Source organism: Myxocyprinus asiaticus, chromosome 38 (genome assembly GCF_019703515.2).
Source record: "Myxocyprinus asiaticus isolate MX2 ecotype Aquarium Trade chromosome 38, UBuf_Myxa_2, whole genome shotgun sequence".
Taxonomy (NCBI): domain Eukaryota; kingdom Metazoa; phylum Chordata; class Actinopteri; order Cypriniformes; family Catostomidae; genus Myxocyprinus; species Myxocyprinus asiaticus.
Window position 1 is genome coordinate 16,613,175 of NC_059381.1, and position 19,015 is coordinate 16,632,189.

Consider the following 19,015-nt stretch of genomic DNA (forward strand, 5'->3'; position numbering starts at 1 on the left):
TATTAACATAATAATTTAAAAATAAACCATGACCTAAAGATAGTTTAACCCAAATCTCATAAATATTTGTTTCATAAAACAGCTACAACAGTGATGGTCATGGACATAATTTGATGTTCCACTATATTTTCAGAGTTTGGGCATGAACTTTATTACCACCTGCTGGTGTAATCTACAAACTGCAAATACAGGAACTGATTTTAGACTTCACGCTGAAAAAAGACTTAGTGCAATGACCTGTTTCTCAGGAAAATATTCAAATTGCGCTTTGCACCACATAATTTACATACAATACACCCACAACTTGTGTGCATACATCCACAGATAGTGCAAACAGTCCCATCCACGGCCACTTGCGGTTTGTGACTTGCACGAAAATTGCGCTTAGAATTAGCGCTCTCACGAAAATTGGATAATACGGCCGTAGGGTGTAGGGCTGTGCTTTGCACACTCACAAAACTAGAGCCCATTGACATAAATAGGCAACATACTTTGTGCTTTTTTTTTATGGTAAAAAGAAAAAAAAAGCCCTTCTAAAAATAAAAAAAGCACACTTCATTCTTTTTTGTTACTGGTGCTCTAAAAATAACACTATAACTACAACAACTTTCAAAATGATGTAAATTAAAAAGGTTGAAAACACATTTGAGTTGTATCAAGAGAGAGCGCAGGTAGTCCTGCTTCCAGCAAAACCAATTTATCAACAGAGCATTTAAATTGCCAGCTTCAATGAAAGTTTACACATCCCAGGAGAATTTTGTCAAAGTTTTGTTTACCCAACCATAATTTCAACATCGCTCAAACTCAAGCTTGAGTAAACCGAAATATTTTGAATTTACTCACCTTATGAAGCAGTATTATGTTTGAGCTGACACCAGCTGACACCAACTGTGAAAGCCACAGGGACAAGCATACTCACAAACCATGTAATTGTTCTCTTCCTCTAGGAATTGAACTATTTTTAAAGTGTTATAGTCAGTGGGCTCACAACATTTTTGAGTGATCAGGAGACCATACACAAGCTCACACAGCTTGATATGCCGAGATTGACCAGCATCATCAATGTCTCGCCAGTCCAAGCGTAAACTGAGAATATCCCATTAGGAAAAAGGAGATGAAATTCAGCGGCTGTCTAGACTCTCTTTTTCCACACGACACACACTACATCCACTGTGTCTTTGTGTTGACCAGTTACAGTATATTCAATTGAAGCAGACAAAAGGCACAGCCGTTATCTGACATTTAAACACCGTAAACAAGTTTAATAGAAGCCATAATTTATGGTAAATTATGTCACCGTTTCTGATTTTGTTTTTTTCAGGATTCATCTTGGTTATTAGTTAAAATCCAAAATGTATATATTTTAATTAGTGGAGTTTTTCAAATATTTACAAGACATTATCTCACATTTCAAATAAAATTGGATTGTTATATTTCGACTTTGCCTTGATAATGCAAACCAGAGCAGAATTGTTCAGAAAACATCCACTAACTAGAGAGAAAATAAATATACAGTTTTGGATAATTCCACAAAAATATGGCAGTTGTTGTATAATAATATGGAAAAATAACTGATTATATAGATATTGCCATATGGTATTGATACCATCAAAGTACAAAGTTACAATTATTTATTAGGATTATAATTAGTGCTTCTTTCTCTCATTTTTTTTTTTTTTTTAACATATCCTAATAATTTTGAATCACCTTTAAAAAAAAAAAAATCTTTTTTTTTAAATCCCAATCTCCTAATATCGCCCATGTTCGATCAGGCCTGCATAAAGTGTGTGTTATCAGTGTTGTAAGGAGCACTGTTCCTCTAGAACTGCACTCACATGAATGAAAATGTATTTGGTCTTCTGTTCTTTCCCTCTGGTGCACGTCAAATTCACTCACAGCCTCACTGAGTGATGTGGTCAGCGGCATTAACGTACCTTAGACACAATGTCCAAACAGATCCTTAATCGTTTCTCCAATGGTCCACACGCATTTCTTAGACAACACTTCTGTCTACAAACCACTTTCTCAGCCAATAAACACAGGATTGATAAACATTTATATAGAGAGAATATAAACGATTTTAATATTAAATCAAAAACACACATTTTCTCTGTCTTGATAGTATTATTTTAACCCTATTTGGGGTCTGAGACACCATAAGGACTTTTAATGTCTCAAAAAACACAACATTTAAGTATCAGGTTGACACTTCATACAATTTCCTATTAGAACTGATTCTAAACACATTTTTAACTTGATAACTTTCTTCACACATCCTCCAGAAAATGTTTACATTATTTCTGTTTGGGGATAATGTATTAGAAAACTATAAGGTTTGAAAATAACAGAATATGTCACAAACACTTCATCACACAAACGTCACTAACCTTTGCTTAACAGGCCAGGGAGGAGAGCCTTCCAACAAATCACCAGTGTTAGATGCAGTCTTTCAGAAAGGAGGCCTGGTTTATACATTTCCACTAGACACTAACACCCCAAACATCTCCAGTTGCATGACTCACCTCACTGCTGTCATCTCTGGAAAACCACAAAGAACGCAGAGATAAAAGGCTTGAGTCACTGGTGTAATTTTCTGTGCTAACGGGGACACAAACCCCCACATTATTCAAAGGGACACTTCTTGAACATCTACATGCTTCTTAAATCACCTATAGACCATGCAAGCTACATGCTTGCAACCTCCTCTCGCCACACAAAATCTTTGATAATTGCAATATGCTGCACAAATTGAATTTTGGAGAACTGACTACTAAGTTCTCAATGACAGTGGAGTCACACAGAGCTGATATTGTGTCTGTATGAAATGACTGCAATCAAAAAGCGAGAAGACCTGTCATTTCTGACAGCTGAGGGTGCTCTTACCTTGCCCCTTGGCTGTGATGCCATCATACAGGATGATAATGAATATCAACTAAATAACTCCAGACAAGCTCTGAAAAAACTATTTTATCCATTAAAGTAGGCTCCAGCGTGTTTACTGTTATTGCAATGCTGAAGCAAAAAAAAAAAACAAAACAAAAAAAACAATTGTCTTTATGTTAGAAGAATGTAGGTCTTTTTTTTTTACAGAGCCTTTACGGTTGGACAAATTTTGTCTAGACACTTCTCTCAATTGCAATAATGCTTTGTGAACAAGGTCACACTGTAATTCTTTTATTCCTGAAAGTTCAAAGAGACTTCTCAAATTGCTGTTCCACAGTCTCCTCTGAAAAATATGAAAATATGCTCTTAGTCTCGCAGTTAAATGGACAGGGAATACCTTTAGGAAACAATATGGTAACCCACAGTTGTAAAAAAAAAAAACTGGCTCAAAAAGGCAGTTTCATAAATAAAGATTTCTGAGTCTCAGTGGTCCTTTTAAAACATATTACATTTTCAGTGCTTGACGCAAGCACTGCACCATAACTTGAGGACAAGAGACTTTGTTGGATTTAATTCTAAATTTAAGACTGTCACCCCCAATCACAGTGAAATTGCAGAAATAGATACAGCTCTCTAGCATGATAAACCAGACTGACAGTTTACACAAGAAAGCCAATTTTTTTCTCCTAATCCCTTTGCACTGAAAACAATGTTTATTTCTAGATTCATGACCACAGTAGAACTATATGAATCCTGATGTTTACCTGGCTTTGGGAGTTTGCATTATCACTGACTTCTTTGGAACACAAAGGTATCACAAACACACTTCAACCCTCTGAAAGCAAACCCTGTTATCTGTCTAACTTTCATGGTGCTTTTGAGTACAGAAAAGTAACCTCAATTTACGCAGCAGGCCTAGGCATATTCGTTTGGGCATGACACAAGTGTTCTTGAAATCTTTGATTTAAAAACATCATAGGCAGGTTGGAGAAAGAAGAGTTGCCATTTGTGGAGAAGTACACCTTTTAAATGAAAAGAAATGCCTTTGATCTTAAAAATCAGCCAAACACTTTCATCTACGGCATGTTGTCGAAAACCATAACTTTGTTTACGTGTGCTACTCGTTTTCATAGCTCAAAAATACGTTATAACATTTTTAAAAATCTTTAGATTGTGAACTTTTTTATGAGAGTTATGAAGGAGACTTGTATTAGAATAATAATTCTAGATCAGCATTTGCATGATCCTGATCTTGATTTCACTATTAATCAATAATCCCTACAGATGAACAGAATTTACATCTGATCCTAACAACTATGGCAATGTATTCCCACAGTTATATAGGTTCCACAAATGAATGTTTCTTAAACTTCTTGCACTTTTAGCACTGTGGACTTATAGAAAGTAAAGTCTTGTTAAAGTGGTAATTCACCCAAAAAAGAATATTCTCTCATCATTTACTTTCATGCCATACCAGATGTGTATGACTTTTCTTTCAACACTCGTGGAATGGAGAAAAATAAGGAATAAAACTTTATTTGCCAATGCATTTTGGCACAATGGCCTTCTTCAGGGCTAAAAGAATACAGCTGTAAAAAGGAATGAATGCTTATTTGAATGTTTAATTTTTTACAGCTGTACTCTTTTAGCACTGAAGAAGGCCATTGTGCCAAAATGCATTGGCAAATAAAGTTTTATTCCTTATTTTTCTCCATTCCATGAGTGTTGAAAGAAAAGTCATACACATCTGGGATGGCATGAAAGTAAATGATGAGAGAATATTCATTTTTGGGCAAATAAAGTTTTATTCCTTATTTTTCTCCATTCCACGAGTGTTGCTGGATTTGCTTTTTACTAGTATTTATTTTTTTCACGCACCTTACTGGTTTTGTGAAGTTGCACCAGAACAACTCTACAACACTGACTTTCTTTCTTCAGCAGAGCACAAACAAAGATTTTTAGAAGAATAGTTCAGCTCTGTAGGTCCTTACAATGCAAGTGAATGGTGGCCAGAACTTTGAAGCTCCAAATATCACGCAACGGCAGCATAAAAGTAATCCATACTCCAGTGATTTAATATTTCTTCTGAAGCGATGCAATCGCTTTGGATGTGAAACAGATCAATATTTAAACCCTTTTTTTTACTATAAATTTCCACTTTCACATTCAGAATGTGAAATAATGTGAAAGTGAAGATTTATATGGGAAAAAAAGACTTAAATATTGATCTGTTTCTCACACACACCTATCATGTCACTTTAGAAGACATAGATTTAACCACTTTATATTATTTTTGGAGCATGAAAGGTCTGGTCACCATTCACTTGCATTGTATGGACCTACAGAGCTGAGATATTCATCTAAAAATCTTTGTGTTCAGCAGAAGAAAGTCATACACATCTGGGATGGCAAGAGGGCAAGGAAATGATAAGAGAATTTTCATTTTTAAGACACTTTTCACACTCTAATTTCTTTTTTTACATCTGTCTACTAACAATGTACAACCATATATGAACATGCATCACAGGAGATTTATGCTATTTTTGGAAATTTATTTTTGGAAAGTCATACAAATCCCCACAAATACAAATTCTGTATTGTGCTTAATAGGATTCTGTGGTGGAAATGACATTTGTAATGTCCTACTTGTTTGTCTTGCTAAGGCTAATTTCACAGCTAATATTTAAGTATCCTAAATACACATAATTAAATAATTTTTGTATAAAATAAAATATTTTTGTAACTTTTTGCATAATTTCATAAAATAAAATTACAGCTCAATTGGAAATGACACCTAAAATACTCTGTTCACAAGTTATATTTTTCTTTGTATAGGAAATTTCCCTTTGGGCATTAATAAAGTATTTCAGTCAATTTACTTTAAATATAAATTTAAGTATGCTCTTTTGGTAATTTGGTTAACAAGTTCACTAATTTTATTAGAGGCAAAACTGTTTGGTGTGGTGGAAATGATGCTACAACAGTGGGGCAGTTGTAATTTTTGAAATGTAAAGAATAAATTTTCCCAAAAATTTATATTAAAATAGTTTGTTTATTTCACTCTTTAGATTATCAGTTTAAATAATTTGTATCTTTATAATGGATTTTCATAGGTTAATGTTAAAACAGTAAAATCTATACATAAAAGGCATTTGAAAAGAACCAAAAAATAAATGATGAAGGCCTGCTTAAAAGTTTTCAAGTCAGTTTTAATGTGACCTTTATATAACAGGTGGATTCTATCATGAGAATCTACAGTGCATTCATTTGTTCTCTTTATCATCTTTGTTATGTTATTAAAAAATATACAACAGTTAGTTACGGTCCTCGAATCTGATTGGATGAGAGACGTTCCATGAGTACTGATGTCTCAGAACATTAGCACTCAGATGCTCCACTGTGTGTATCACTCCGCTTGTGTTTGTGCGGTTCTAAACTAAATTGTAAGAGCAGTTCAGATGTGTGAAGAGCTATATGTGTCTCTTTACATATATTTTTGTGACAGTACTGATTTTAGCCAACAGGTGGTGGCAAAAGACCATTTTTGTGTGTAATATAAGCCAGTTCAGGTAACATGTAGTAAGGCAGCGTCACTCAGTGTTTTCATTCATCAGCACTATGTGATCGCTCGCATTACTACAACACTACTAAAGTTAGGAAATAGCTTTAAATGGCTTTAAACTAACAACTTCAGCATTAAGGCTCATCACAGCTGAGAGACACAACAGACTGATTAATTACACAAACTCAAGGCGCTTACCTCTTACCGGAGTTTCCACATTGGAGAGTTCAAAATGGTGGAGGACATTGCAGTTTCTATAGTAGTAAATGACTCTTGCGCACTGGCTACCACAAAATAGGGAGGAATACCCCCGCTTAGATGGCTATTTTTCCACTGAGAAAATAGGATGCATTTGACCAAAATGGTATTAACTTCAGAAAGTTGACTAACAGACTACAGCATCTCTGCTTGGGAGTGGCAACAGGTGATCGCACACGCTCCATATATATATATATATATATATATATATATATATATATATATATATATATATATATATACTTGTTCATTGAACTGTTGTATATAAGCAATATCACACTCACAATCGTGCAATATGGCCCTAAATCACCACTGCTGTGATTACCTACCTGCGGCCAAATCACAGCAGTGCTGATGTAGGGCCATATAGCACTCTTGCTCGTGTGATATTGCTTAAATAGGTAATATTTTCCATCATATTGTATGGATGTGTTGCATTTCAGCTATGGCAAAAACTGAGATTGCAAAAATACCTTACACTGTTTAGAACACATGAACAATTCTGATATATCTGAGATTTGCAAAGACTGTTTTTCACATGTCAGTATCATACAACTCTATTCTACATCCTCAACAAAAGGTCTTACATAACTGTAGGCTACATGTTTTAATCTGCAAGAATGCGTCCAAGAAATGTAGGCTATTACAAGTGGATCCATGTAACATATTACTCTAAACGTGGGGCTTTCACTGGACCTAAAACCCATTCAACTGTCTATGGTCAAAATGAAATCAAAGAATCCAAGGAGCACATTTTGGTGTGAGATTCAAGCCCCTATCACAATGATCCTTTTCAGTATATACTCTTGCCTCCATTGCTATGAGGACAAAAAGTAAAAACATGCCTACATTCTGAGCAATTTCATGTCCCTGCCATTTCTGCTATCACACAGACAAAAAAAATTTTTGTTGCTACCGAACAATGTCAGGGCTGTGGTTTAATGAGAGGCACTGATTCTTCTATGGATTCCTGGCAGTGCAACTAAATTAAAAAGAGATAGCTTTGTAGGTGCTTAAAGATTATCTGTGGGGAGCCGGTTTATGTCGTACACTGAGATATCGGTAGACAAATGACGTCCTGCAAATAATAATACTAATAAAAGCTCACATTATCTGGACTTTGATAGTGAGATGAGGGGTACTGAAACAGCTAAGGCAAAGCATAAGTTACACTACACACTCTTTTTATGACGTATATCTACAGTATTTATCATGTTTTTTTGTTTTGTTTTTGTTTTTATGTATGTTGACAGAATGATCTCCCCAGCAGCTGTATAGGCCGAGGCAGCATATGTCTGAATCTTAATCAAACAGCAATCTCACTGTATTTAACTTGGTATCAAAGACTTATTTCAAATGCAGGTGCTTCGCTGGACAGAGGGTAATTATCCCCATTATTCAAATTACACAAAGGAGGCCCTTTCATTTTTCATGGCCTTTTTGTTTGGTTGCCATATCTAACGCAAGTGTGCACTTTTCTTCCAGCGCGAGACACAAAAGGCTTGATTCTGAGGGGTTTTCTGTCCATGCTCCCTTTTTTTCCTGACAGAAGAGGGCTACGCTATGGTCTCTGTTTTGCAAACCAATTCACAGCAATCAGGGTTCCTGGTGATTAATTAATTTTGTCTGCCCAGAGCAAGGCATGCCTGTTATAGCAAGTCAGCATCACCTAGTTCAGGACAGTCCATATCATGCCATATGTCCACAATGAATATGAACAAAACAAAATGAAAAAGGTATCTGAAAGTTGGATGGATGGATGGATCCTAAAATTACAATTTACACAACAAAAAAGACACTTTACCATGCAATGAAGAGTGAATAAATAGGATCTGACACTTATTAACATCAAAAGGCTGCGTATGTGATAACTGAGTGGGAGGAAGGCTCGGTACCAATTTTTATCTTGCTGTGTGTTAGATTGCCACTGACATTCACAGCTGGTCTGCTTCAGTTCTGTTAGGAATAATGATGTCTGTGTCTGTGTACTTCACAGCGGCATATGCTTCGATCTGTCGAATGAATCTCACCTGAGCGCTCAATATCAGCGCAGAGCTTGTCGACACATCATACAAGGAGTGCCAGTAGAAATGAGTGATACAAGGACGAACAGTCGATATATTTATTTTCCTACACAGAGCCTCATTGAGGTTTATCACTTTGATTCCGATTCGAGAAACATCGTTAACACCGATGTCTTTTTTAGGTCAAGATTTGAATGCCGCGCGCCCCCTGTTGGATAGTCTACTTCAATACATGAGAAAGAAAGAAAGAAAGAAACTAGCTTTTCAAACGAATGTTTACCTTTTGTCCTCAGGGTTCTCATAACGCCAAAATAAAATTAGGATATGCAGCAAATGATATACGTATCAGATGAAGATATCAGCTGTAGTCTGGTCTTCTTGGTCTGTCATTGACCCTAATATCTTCAAAGTGACTTTATAGTGATGTAAACATGACAACAAAGCCTGAGGTAAGGGCACATATTGAGTAGACTATTATGTTTCGTGTCAAGCGTTCTTGGATATGAAGAATTCCTACATCAGGTATCATAAACAAAATACTTCGCTAAGCTCCGCCCCCTTGGTTACCGTGACTCGCTCTGAGAAACTTTACAGAACGTCCCAATGAGAGAGTTTTTTTGTTGTTTGTTTGTTTGTTGTTTTGTTTTTGTTTTTTTGTTTGTTTGTTTTTGTTTGGCAAAATGTTCTCATAAACGGAACTGATATTATTCTTACGTGGGCTGGAATGAAGAGTGACATTTTAAAACATATTTATCTGACGTTTTTTGTAAAAAAAATTGTTAAATTACCCAGTAATTTGAAAACCGTGAAGACTGTGAATCAGAACTGAGGCAAACGACCTCAGTCACTTGAAAAGAGAAATGATGATAACATTAGTGTAAGCGAACAGAACCGCTCATAACGTTTCATAACACACTCACTATGATGCTGCAAACTCTTTATTTACTATCGTCTTTACTAAGACCTGAATCAATACATAAATGAATCAACGTTAATTCAGCTTTAATTTATCTTTGAGCAAATGTAGGTGTTCATGTTGATGTGCTAATGTTCATTTGGGAATGAGGGCTGACACAGTTTAATCCACAGCACGCCCCTGTCGAGATTTATTTAAAAAAGAAAGAAAAAAAAAACGTGTATCCTCTCTAGCTAGCCTACCTCGTACACACATTACTCCCATTGACTCGTTGGAAAAAAGCAAGCGCTTGTCAGAGAGACGGCGGACAGCAGCAGTTGCTAGAATAGGATTGGTCAGGAACGCTTTTAAGGCGGGGTTCAGCCAAGGGTCAAATGCTGACCAGGTGTGAACCACAAACATGTTGAGTACATGTATTTCTGGTTGACTGTGCCAAAATATTAATTATTATTAATATCCCATGTCCCTGAGTAGCCTACATTTCTTTGTCAACGGCTGTGACAGTAGATAAGACTGTATAGGTTTTTATACAACTTTTATGCACAATTATAAGGCTATAATTAAAAAAAGGCGCATGTATTCGTCTCACGTGACCCTCGTGTTGAAGAAATCGACACACCTAAACTCGACAACAATCGCTGTCTAATACTTAGAAAAACAGTTAACAACTATACATTTTACCTAATTCAACACCAGCTGCAATTCCAGTAAAATTGGGCGGTAACATCTCAAAATGTTACTAGCCTATTAGAATAATCTGCACATTTCCAATGACATAATTATTGTTCTATGTAATCTTCTTATGGAGTGAAAAGACAGAGAAACACATTTGCTTCCTCTATTTTCATTCAAACGAAGACATAATCTAGCAGTCTCCTTTTAATCAAAGTGACATTGATGAACAAATGTGGTCCACTAATATTATTGTTTAGGGACACTTTCAAAAGGACCTCCAATACACAGTACTCGAGGTAGATGAATGAATGTTTTCACACCTTTCGGACGCACAAAAGACTGTTGGTTTCGATACATAACGACCCAAGGACATGTATCCCTTTACACTCCCACTGAGCGAGTATGGATCACAGGGCCACTTCAAAGACCCACAGGACCACAGACACCATCAAAAGACTACAAGTTTCTATAAGTCAACTTAGCTGGGCAGGCAGCACCCATGACCTTCATTCTCCAGGGGACGGTTTAGGAGACGGATCTCAAGAAACACATCTACGTGGTGGATTATAATTAAGGTTTAGACATGAGGCAGTTCATCTGCGGGGTCCTGATCTCAGTTCTCGCGCTGTGGGTCAGTGCGGTCCTCTCAGCAGAGTCGTTTCCTGGATTCCACGAGGCGTTCAGGAATAGGATGCGCAGCGGAGGTCAGGCGGGTTACAGACGCCACTCGAACAGCTTTCCGCTTTACATGATGCACCTCTACCGGACACTTCTGACCGGAGAAGACAAGCACATGAGTCATGAAAATCCAACTCTTTACGAGTCCGATTCGGTCTTGAGTCTCTTAGCAAAAAGTAAGTAGCATGCTTAATTCATTTTTTTTTTTTTTTATTCATTCAGTTTTACAGATAACACGCGAAATAATAAAATTCCAATGAATTATTATTATTTTATAGATTATTATAATTCATTCTTTTTTTTATTATTAATTTAGTTAGAGCATGATATTTTGCCAATATGATTTTACAGATAACACGCGAAATAATAAAATACAGATTAATTATTAATTTATTTTATAGATTAGGCTATTTTACAGATTATTATAATTCTTTATTTTTATTCATTTAGCTAGAGCATAGCATTTTGCCAATATGATTTTACAGATAACACGCTATATAATAAAACACAGATTAATTATTAATTTATTTTATAGATTAGGCTATTTTACAGATTATTATAATTCTTTATTTTTATTCAGTTAGAGCATAGTATTTTGGCAATATTATTTTACAGATAACACGCGAAACAATAAAATATAGATTATTTATTTATTAAAAAAAATATAAATTTTTGTTATATTTTTTATTCATTATTATAATTCATAATTTTCATTAAATTAGTTAGCATATTATTTTGTCAATATTATTTTACAAATAACACGCAAAATAATAAAATACCGATTATTATTTATTTTATATTTTACTGTATTTTTTTTTTTATTATTGTTTGAAATAACAATAAAAAATAATAATTGTATACGTTTTTATATGTATAAAATGATGACATGTTAAATAACGTACTTGTGCTCAGCGCGACCGGGAACTTAATATAATGGCGGTAGTTTAACTGGTTCTATTAGCCAAGTCATGTAATATGCTTATTAGTCAGCGTGTGTATTAGCGTCAAGACGTCTGTTTCAAAGAGGCTTGGCCTTCAATACACATCTAAACAATAAGAATGTTCAACTTTATTAATTGCTTGTCCTGAAGTCCTATGTGCGAAAGCGTAATTAAGCACCACACATCACTTATTCTTCTAGACCTTTTAATTAGACCACTGTTCATGTTCTAGACTAATTTCTTGTCTTAAATATTCTTCAGGTAGCCATCAGATTGGTGACAGATGGGCAGTGACATTTGACCTGTCCTCCATATCTGCAAGTGACAGCGTCCAGAGGTCTGAACTTCGAATTCGCCTTCCAGAATTCACCTCTGCCAGTGACATGGTGGTGGATATCTATCATGCTTCCAAACATGAGTGTGACCAGAGCCACTGCCCTGAAGCACGGCTTCACCTTGGCAGTGTGAGAGCCAAACCAAGCGACCCAGCCTCCCACTCCTCATGGAGGGTATTCAACATCACCGACCTGCTCAAGTACTGGTTGCATCAGGGTGAGAGCACGTCCTCCGAGGAACATGTTCAGACGTCTTCAATGGAAAAGGGAGAGGATGAGGGAAGTGAGATGGTCCAGCATCCTACAGGAAACATGGTCATGATGGTGGTTTACTCCAAACAAAACCAGGCCAAGACATCCACCCTCATCCAGACCGCTGAGCACTCCAAGTATGTGGCTCTGGACCGAGCCAGCGGTGGAAAGGAACCTGTGGCCCGGCGTCACAAGAGGAATCACAGAACTGGTGAGCGAGTACGAGGGGTAGCAGGAACTGGCTTGACTCCTGCCATTTCTCCTGAAGAAGGGGAGAAGAAGCCTCTCTGCAGAAAGGTGGATATGTTGGTGGATTTCGATCAGATAGGCTGGAGCGACTGGATTGTTTATCCAAAACGCTACAATGCTTATCGCTGTGAGGGTAGCTGTCCTACACCCATAGATGAGTCCTTCACCCCAACCAACCATGCCTACATGCAAGTATGTGTCTGTATAAACCAAGTGTTGATTTAGATTTATTTAAAATGTTTCCTTGCCTTTTTGCTTGACTAACTCAAATGTGTCTTTATTCTCTCATTTGCAGAGTCTTTTGAAGTTGCACCACCCTGACTGGGTTCCATGCCTGTCTTGTGTACCCACCCATCTGGCTCCAGTCTCTATGCTCTACTATGAGAACGGGAAGATGGTTATGAGACACCATGAAGGAATGGTGGTTGCAGAATGTGGTTGTCACTGACTTCTCTCTTAATCCCAAACAAACTCAACATTAGCACTTTATTTAGATATGCTCCTCTGAACCAGAAATACACATGGGCTCCATCAAAGATAATACAGATGTCCAGGATGAAAACAACAACAAAACCAAACTTTCTTAAAGGAATAGTTCACCCAAAGATGAAAAATCTCTCATCATTTACTCACCCTAATGGCATCCCAAATATGTATGACATTCTTCTGCTGAACACAGGTATCCTGCAATGATGCACCTGGGTTACTTAAAGCTATTTTTGAAACCTTAATACTTTGTGTTTACATAAATTGTAAATAGTTGAATATGTAAATTGCCAAATGTGTAAATAGTAGAGTATGCAAATTTCCGAATTTAATAAAATGTCATTCATAATGGTGGTCTTTGGATTTTGTACCCATCTCTTTGGTTTGGAAATTAGCAATAGATAAATAAGGCAATCAGATATCAATTCTCTGGTGTTCATTGAATTTTTTTAATGCTTATGTCACTTCAGGAATAACAGGGCAGTTTAGAGAATTTCACAGAAGAAAAGGCATTTTACATTCTGTTGAATGACACTTTAGGTGAAAATAAGTAAAACAGAAATTATCCGTATTTTACTGTTACAAAGTAAAGTATCAATGCCAAATGGAAAGTGGTCAATTTTCATGGTATGCTAAATTTATAGGAGTTGGCATTGGAGTTTGTCTGGATTTCCTCCATAATGACTCTTGATGAGAAAACAATCAAGAAACTGTTGCTCCCCCTACTGGTCATTTGCAAAACTATACAAACAATCTGTATCAAACAAACAATGTCACAAGGCAGCCTTTAAGGTGTCCCCCATGTCTTAGGCAGAAGTAGAGCTGGGCAGGATTGCCTGCATCAATGTGCTCTGGATGCACTAATCTGACATCCGAGATGCTCTTTCAGGCACAACAGTGTTTGCTGATGTAGAGAATCAAAAGTAATGGCTTGAGCATGTCTTGAGCGACAGCATCAATACAGGTAAAGAAAATACCAACTGAACACTAGACAATGGCAAAAGACAGATGACATGGAAGGAGAAATATTCTGTGCATTTATCCTCTTAGGGAACAGTTATCACAGTAATATTCATTACAGTTGTCACCTTCACTTAGCAGGTCCTCTATGCAATTAGATATCCATTTCAAACTGGGCATCTTCACCTTGAAATAAAAGACCAACATTAATCAATATTAATGTGCATCGCAAACATTTACCAACCAATAAATGGGAACAGGATACTATCCTCCAGGTTTTTTTTAACCTGTTTTTTTACTTAAAGGGATAGTTTACCCAAAAATATCTCACATAATTTACTCACTTTCATGCCATCCTAGATGTGTATTACTTTATTTCTTCTGTAGGACACAAAGATTTTTAGAATATCTCATCTCTGTATGTCCATAAAATGCAAGTGAATGGTTATCAGGCCTTTGAAGCACCAAAAAGCACATACAGGCAACATAAACAATCCATCAGACTCCAATGGTTTAATCAATGTCTTCTGAAGTGATCTAGTTGGTTTTGGGTGAGAAAAGACAAAAATGTAACTCCTTTTTGCACTGTACATCTTAACAGCAGTCTCCTTGGCTTTCATGATTTCAAGCTCGATTACACTTCCTATAGCACCATCTAGCACTCTGTGCATGCATCAAATGCTAGAAAGCTTGAAATCATGATCGCCAAGGAGAATGCTGTTAAGATGTACAGTGAAAAAGGAGTTAAATTTTTGTTTGTTCTCACCCAAAACCAATTGAATCACTTCAGAATACATTGGTTAAACCACTGGAGACTAATGGGTTACTTTTATGCTGACTTTATCTTCATTTTGGTACTTCAAAGGCCTGATCACCATTCACTTGCATTATATGAACCTATAGAGCTGAGATATTCTTCTAAAAATCTTTGTGTTCAGCATTAGAATGAAAGTCATACACATCTGGGATGGCATGAGGTTAGAGAATTTGCATTTTTTAGTGAACTATGCCTTTAAAATTTAATATTACTGCAGTTCCAACACCATTTGACCAATGCATTTCCATGACATTTCCAAGCATTTATGATAACTGGATAAGGATGTTTAAAAAATCATTTTATAGAGATTTTTTTAAAGCAATTTCTTGCCAATAAAATTATTTAGAGCCTAGCATAACTAGAAAAATCTATATTCACTACAGAAATTCCCATGACTTTTTAAGATTGTATTGATTTCCATGACTTCTCCTGACCTGGAAATCACAAATTAAAAATGACCTTAAACACATTTAATGATAAATGGGCCAGCTCCAATGAGTATATCTGAAAGTACATTTACCTGCGTTCTTGTCTGCAGGGGGGCTGATGTTATTGATGACAGGCTGTTGGGAGGAGGCCTTATCATTTTTCATGGTGACCAAGGGGGGACTGGTCACCCCTGGAATGTCAGGAAGGCAACAGGGTGGTGTGCGGGCTAATGGGGAGCTGCGACAGTCCAGCAGGAACTTCCGATCATAAATTATCCTGGTGCCTATAGAGTATAGTAGTGAAATGGAGGATGATGAGGCCCTTTTTAATGCAAAATAAGTAATTAGCACTTAATCCAATCAAATTTTTTAAAGCTTTCTTCTAATGGCTGAGGTTATGGCTTGGGGGATGGTATTGTAAGTAGGCGCTGGCCCTATATCAGGGTTCAATGGCAGGATTGACCGTGAGGTTGTGAAACATGTAGGCCAGCCAGGTGCATTCTGGCTGTGCCATGTTAGTCACATTTGTGAAAATTGCTGTAGGAGTTGCATTAGATCCCTGCATGTCTAAACATGTCTATATGACTGTGCATTTTGCAACATTCAGCGGTTACAATTGTAAAAAGTAAAGCTTTACGATGCTGGACAAATACAGGTTTTGTTTTATTTCTCATGCAGTAAAATGGCTTATCTGTGCATTGTTAACAGCAAAAACGAAGCAGGCCGTACCTAGTGAGAACATACTATCAGTTCTTCTCTTATCAGTCCAGCTGAGCCTAATGTCAACCTTGAACACACAAACCTCCTTGAACTGCATTCAATTAGCGAGTTAAAGCTGAGTGCACTATATTTAGGACTACACTGATCAGCCAAAACATTAAAACCACTGACAGGTGAAGTGAATAACATTTATTATCTTGTTACAATGGCACTTGTCAAGGAGTGGGATATATTAGGCAGCAAGTGAACAGTCAGTTCTTGAATTTCATGTGTTGGAAGCAGGAAAAATGGGCAAGCGTAAGGATCTGAGCAACTTTGACAAGGGCCAAATTGTGATGGCTAGACGACTGGGTCAGAACATCTCCAAAACGGCAGGTCTTGTGGGGTGTTTCTGGTACGTAGTGGTTAGTACCTACCAAAAGTGGTCCAAGGAAGGACAACCGTTGACAGGGTCATAGGCGCCCAAGGCTCATTGATGCGCATGTGAAGCGAAGGCTACCCCGTCTGGTCCGATCCCACAGATGAGCTACTGTAGAACAAATAGCTGAAAAACGTAATACCGGCCATGACAGAAAGGTGTCAGAACACACAGATGCATCGCTGCTTGCTGCATATGGGGCTGAGTAGCCGCAGACGCTGTCAGAGTGCCAATGCTGACCCCTGTCCACTGCCGAATGCGCCTACAATGGGCACGTGAGCGTCAGAACTGGACAACGGAGCATTTGAAGAAGGTGGCCTGGTCTGATGAATCACGTTTTCTTTTAGATCATGTGGATGGCCGGGTGCGTGTGTGTCGTTTACCTGGGGAAGAGATGGCAGCAGGGTGCACCATGGGAAGAAGGCAGGCCGGCGGAGGCACTGTGATGCTCTGGGCAATGTTCTGCTGGGAAACCATGGGTCCTGGCATTCATGTGGATGTTTCTCTGACACGTACCACCTACCCAAAGATTGTTGCAGACCATGTACACCCCTTCATAGCAACGGTATACCCTGATGGCAGTGGCCTCTTTCAGCAGGATAATGTGCCCTGCCACATTGCAAAAATTGTTTAGGAATGGTTTGAGGAACATGACAAAGAGTTCAAGGTGTTGACGTGGCCTCCAAATTCCCCAGATCTCAATGCGATTGAGCATCTATGGATGTGCTGGACCAACAAGTCCGATCCATGGAGGCCCGACCTTGCAACTTACAGGACTTAAAGGACCTGCTGCTAACATCTTGGTGCCAGATACCACAGGACACCTTCAGAGGTCTTGTGGAGTCCATGCCTTGATGGGTCAGAGCTGTTTTGGCAGCACGAGGAGGACCTACACAATATTAGGCAGGTGGTTTTAATGTTGTGGCTGATCGGTGTATGACTGTATAAGCTGATAAATTAAAGAACAACATATATTTTTAACTCTTTGATAGCAGAAGACAGAACACAGGCATAATACATATGTAGACTAAAAAAAATTCAACGATGCAAGGTTTTATGCCTGTAAAAAAAATAAAATAAAATGTGACAGTTAACCTACAAAGCATCTAACTTACATGACAAAATTCCAAGGGGCAATGCTTGATTTCTCTGCATGTTTCAAATACATCACATGACGTTTTAAGTGCGTTACCTCGGCTGAAAAATGGTGATATGGACAATAAGTGATGTTTAGACCCACTGGATATTGAAATAGTACAATAAGGACAGTGTTCCTTAGGAGCTAGAAAAGTAGAAGTTGCCGTGTAAATTGGGAAACCAACATAAAGTCACATGCCTTGAGAATGGTCACGTCCTGTTCTCTTGTCTGTTTACATTCTCCGTCACCTGACAAAAGCATCAAGCTACTGTACAAAACAAACCACAATCTCAGACGGAAAAAAAATAAATAAATAAAAATACAAACAAATACACAAAAGAATATTTCAAGATTTAGCGTTAGAGACCCGCAGAAACTTTTTTCTTCGTAAAACAAATGAGACACTCTGTAACCACAATGATCTCTCAAAGGCTGCAGTCGTTTATTAGCCAATAAAACAGTGCTTTTCTCTAGGTGACGAGAACATTCTTCAGTCATAACACGTCGGCAGTTACAGTTCATAATAATACAAATAATAAAAAGCAAACAGGGCTGAAGCATTATATGAGGTCATCATTAACGGAGCACGCACACCTCAGTCTGTCAAGCACAAAGACTATGCGAGAGGTGCACGAGCTCTCGAATGCATCGCTATGTCGCGAGAGCGAGCAAAACAACAACGATGCATGCACAACGACAGCTGAAAATAGCACCAAATTAGTTATTTGCAACTGCACGGCATTTACCTCCGGGAGTCGTGCTAAACAGGGTCCCTCCAGGCGTTGTAGAGTAATCATGAGGCATATGGGCCGCATCGTTGATTGCAACTCGTCTGATGGTCGGAATTGCCTGACTGGTGGTCTTCTGGCCGCCCATGGACATTTTGAACACTATTATGACCACAAACGTAAGAAGCTGCCTTTTATCAAATTGTGCCTTTGCAACCTTAAGCAATGGATAATACAATTTAGCTCGAATACAACCGTAAACCTGTCAGGAAAATGTATCTGTTAGAAGCAGCAGCTCAGAAGCCAGTCAATTTCTGTAATGATTTACCTTCTCCTTTTCTGGCAAACTTGACTACATACAAAAATAAATAATACTAAATATCTGAGCTTGTATAACACTTCACTCACACATTCACACTTTCAAACTAGCTAAAATGCTAGGCTTCTCCGAGACCACGTTTTCTCTCTCTCTCACTCCCTCATGCATACACCACGCACTCAACAAAACATTACCAGGAAAGGACTATTTAAAACGGAGAAATGATGC

General features: G+C 37.6%; 2 protein-coding genes across 4 annotated transcripts; one reads left to right on the top strand and one right to left on the bottom strand.

Annotated features, from left to right (window-relative positions):
- The first annotated feature begins 10,670 nt into the window (after nt 1-10,670).
- Nucleotides 10,671-13,549, top strand: ndr1 (nodal-related 1). The gene is made up of 3 exons (XM_051677157.1): nt 10,671-11,172; nt 12,199-12,965; nt 13,069-13,549. Exons 1-3 carry the CDS (start codon nt 10,902-10,904, stop codon nt 13,219-13,221), a joined length of 1,191 nt encoding a protein of 396 aa, XP_051533117.1. The 5' UTR covers nt 10,671-10,901; the 3' UTR covers nt 13,222-13,549.
- A 135-nt stretch (nt 13,550-13,684) lies between these two features.
- On the bottom strand, nt 13,685-18,986 carry LOC127428661 (eukaryotic translation initiation factor 4E-binding protein 2-like). Of its 3 annotated transcripts, none has more exons than XM_051677160.1 (4): nt 18,797-18,986; nt 18,487-18,630; nt 15,557-15,748; nt 13,685-14,405 (listed from the first exon to the last, which is right to left on the bottom strand). In XM_051677160.1, the coding sequence occupies exons 2-4, from the start codon at nt 18,620-18,622 to the stop codon at nt 14,374-14,376; spliced, it is 360 nt and encodes a 119-aa protein (XP_051533120.1). In that variant the 5' UTR covers nt 18,623-18,630; nt 18,797-18,986; the 3' UTR covers nt 13,685-14,373. The 3 variants fall into 3 exon arrangements, with proteins under 3 accessions (XP_051533120.1, XP_051533123.1, XP_051533124.1); XM_051677163.1 differs by having other exon boundaries at nt 18,487-18,685; XM_051677164.1 differs by having other exon boundaries at nt 13,685-14,163; nt 14,348-14,405; nt 18,487-18,986.
- Nucleotides 18,987-19,015: the final 29 nt, after the last annotated feature.

Coding starts and splice junctions, on each gene's coding strand:
- LOC127428661 (XM_051677160.1), bottom strand. CDS start 18,622: ATGTCCATGGGCGGCCAGAAGACCACCAGTCAGGCAATTCCGACCATC. Junction 15,749..18,486: donor GTTTAGCACGACTCCCGGAG/GTAAATGCCGTG, acceptor TATACTCTATAG/GCACCAGGATAATTTATGAT. Junction 14,406..15,556: donor CCCTGCAGACAAGAACGCAG/GTAAATGTACTT, acceptor TTTTATTTCAAG/GTGAAGATGCCCAGTTTGAA.
- ndr1 (XM_051677157.1), top strand. CDS start 10,902: ATGAGGCAGTTCATCTGCGGGGTCCTGATCTCAGTTCTCGCGCTGTGG. Junction 11,173..12,198: donor CTTGAGTCTCTTAGCAAAAA/GTAAGTAGCATG, acceptor AATATTCTTCAG/GTAGCCATCAGATTGGTGAC. Junction 12,966..13,068: donor CCAACCATGCCTACATGCAA/GTATGTGTCTGT, acceptor TCTCATTTGCAG/AGTCTTTTGAAGTTGCACCA.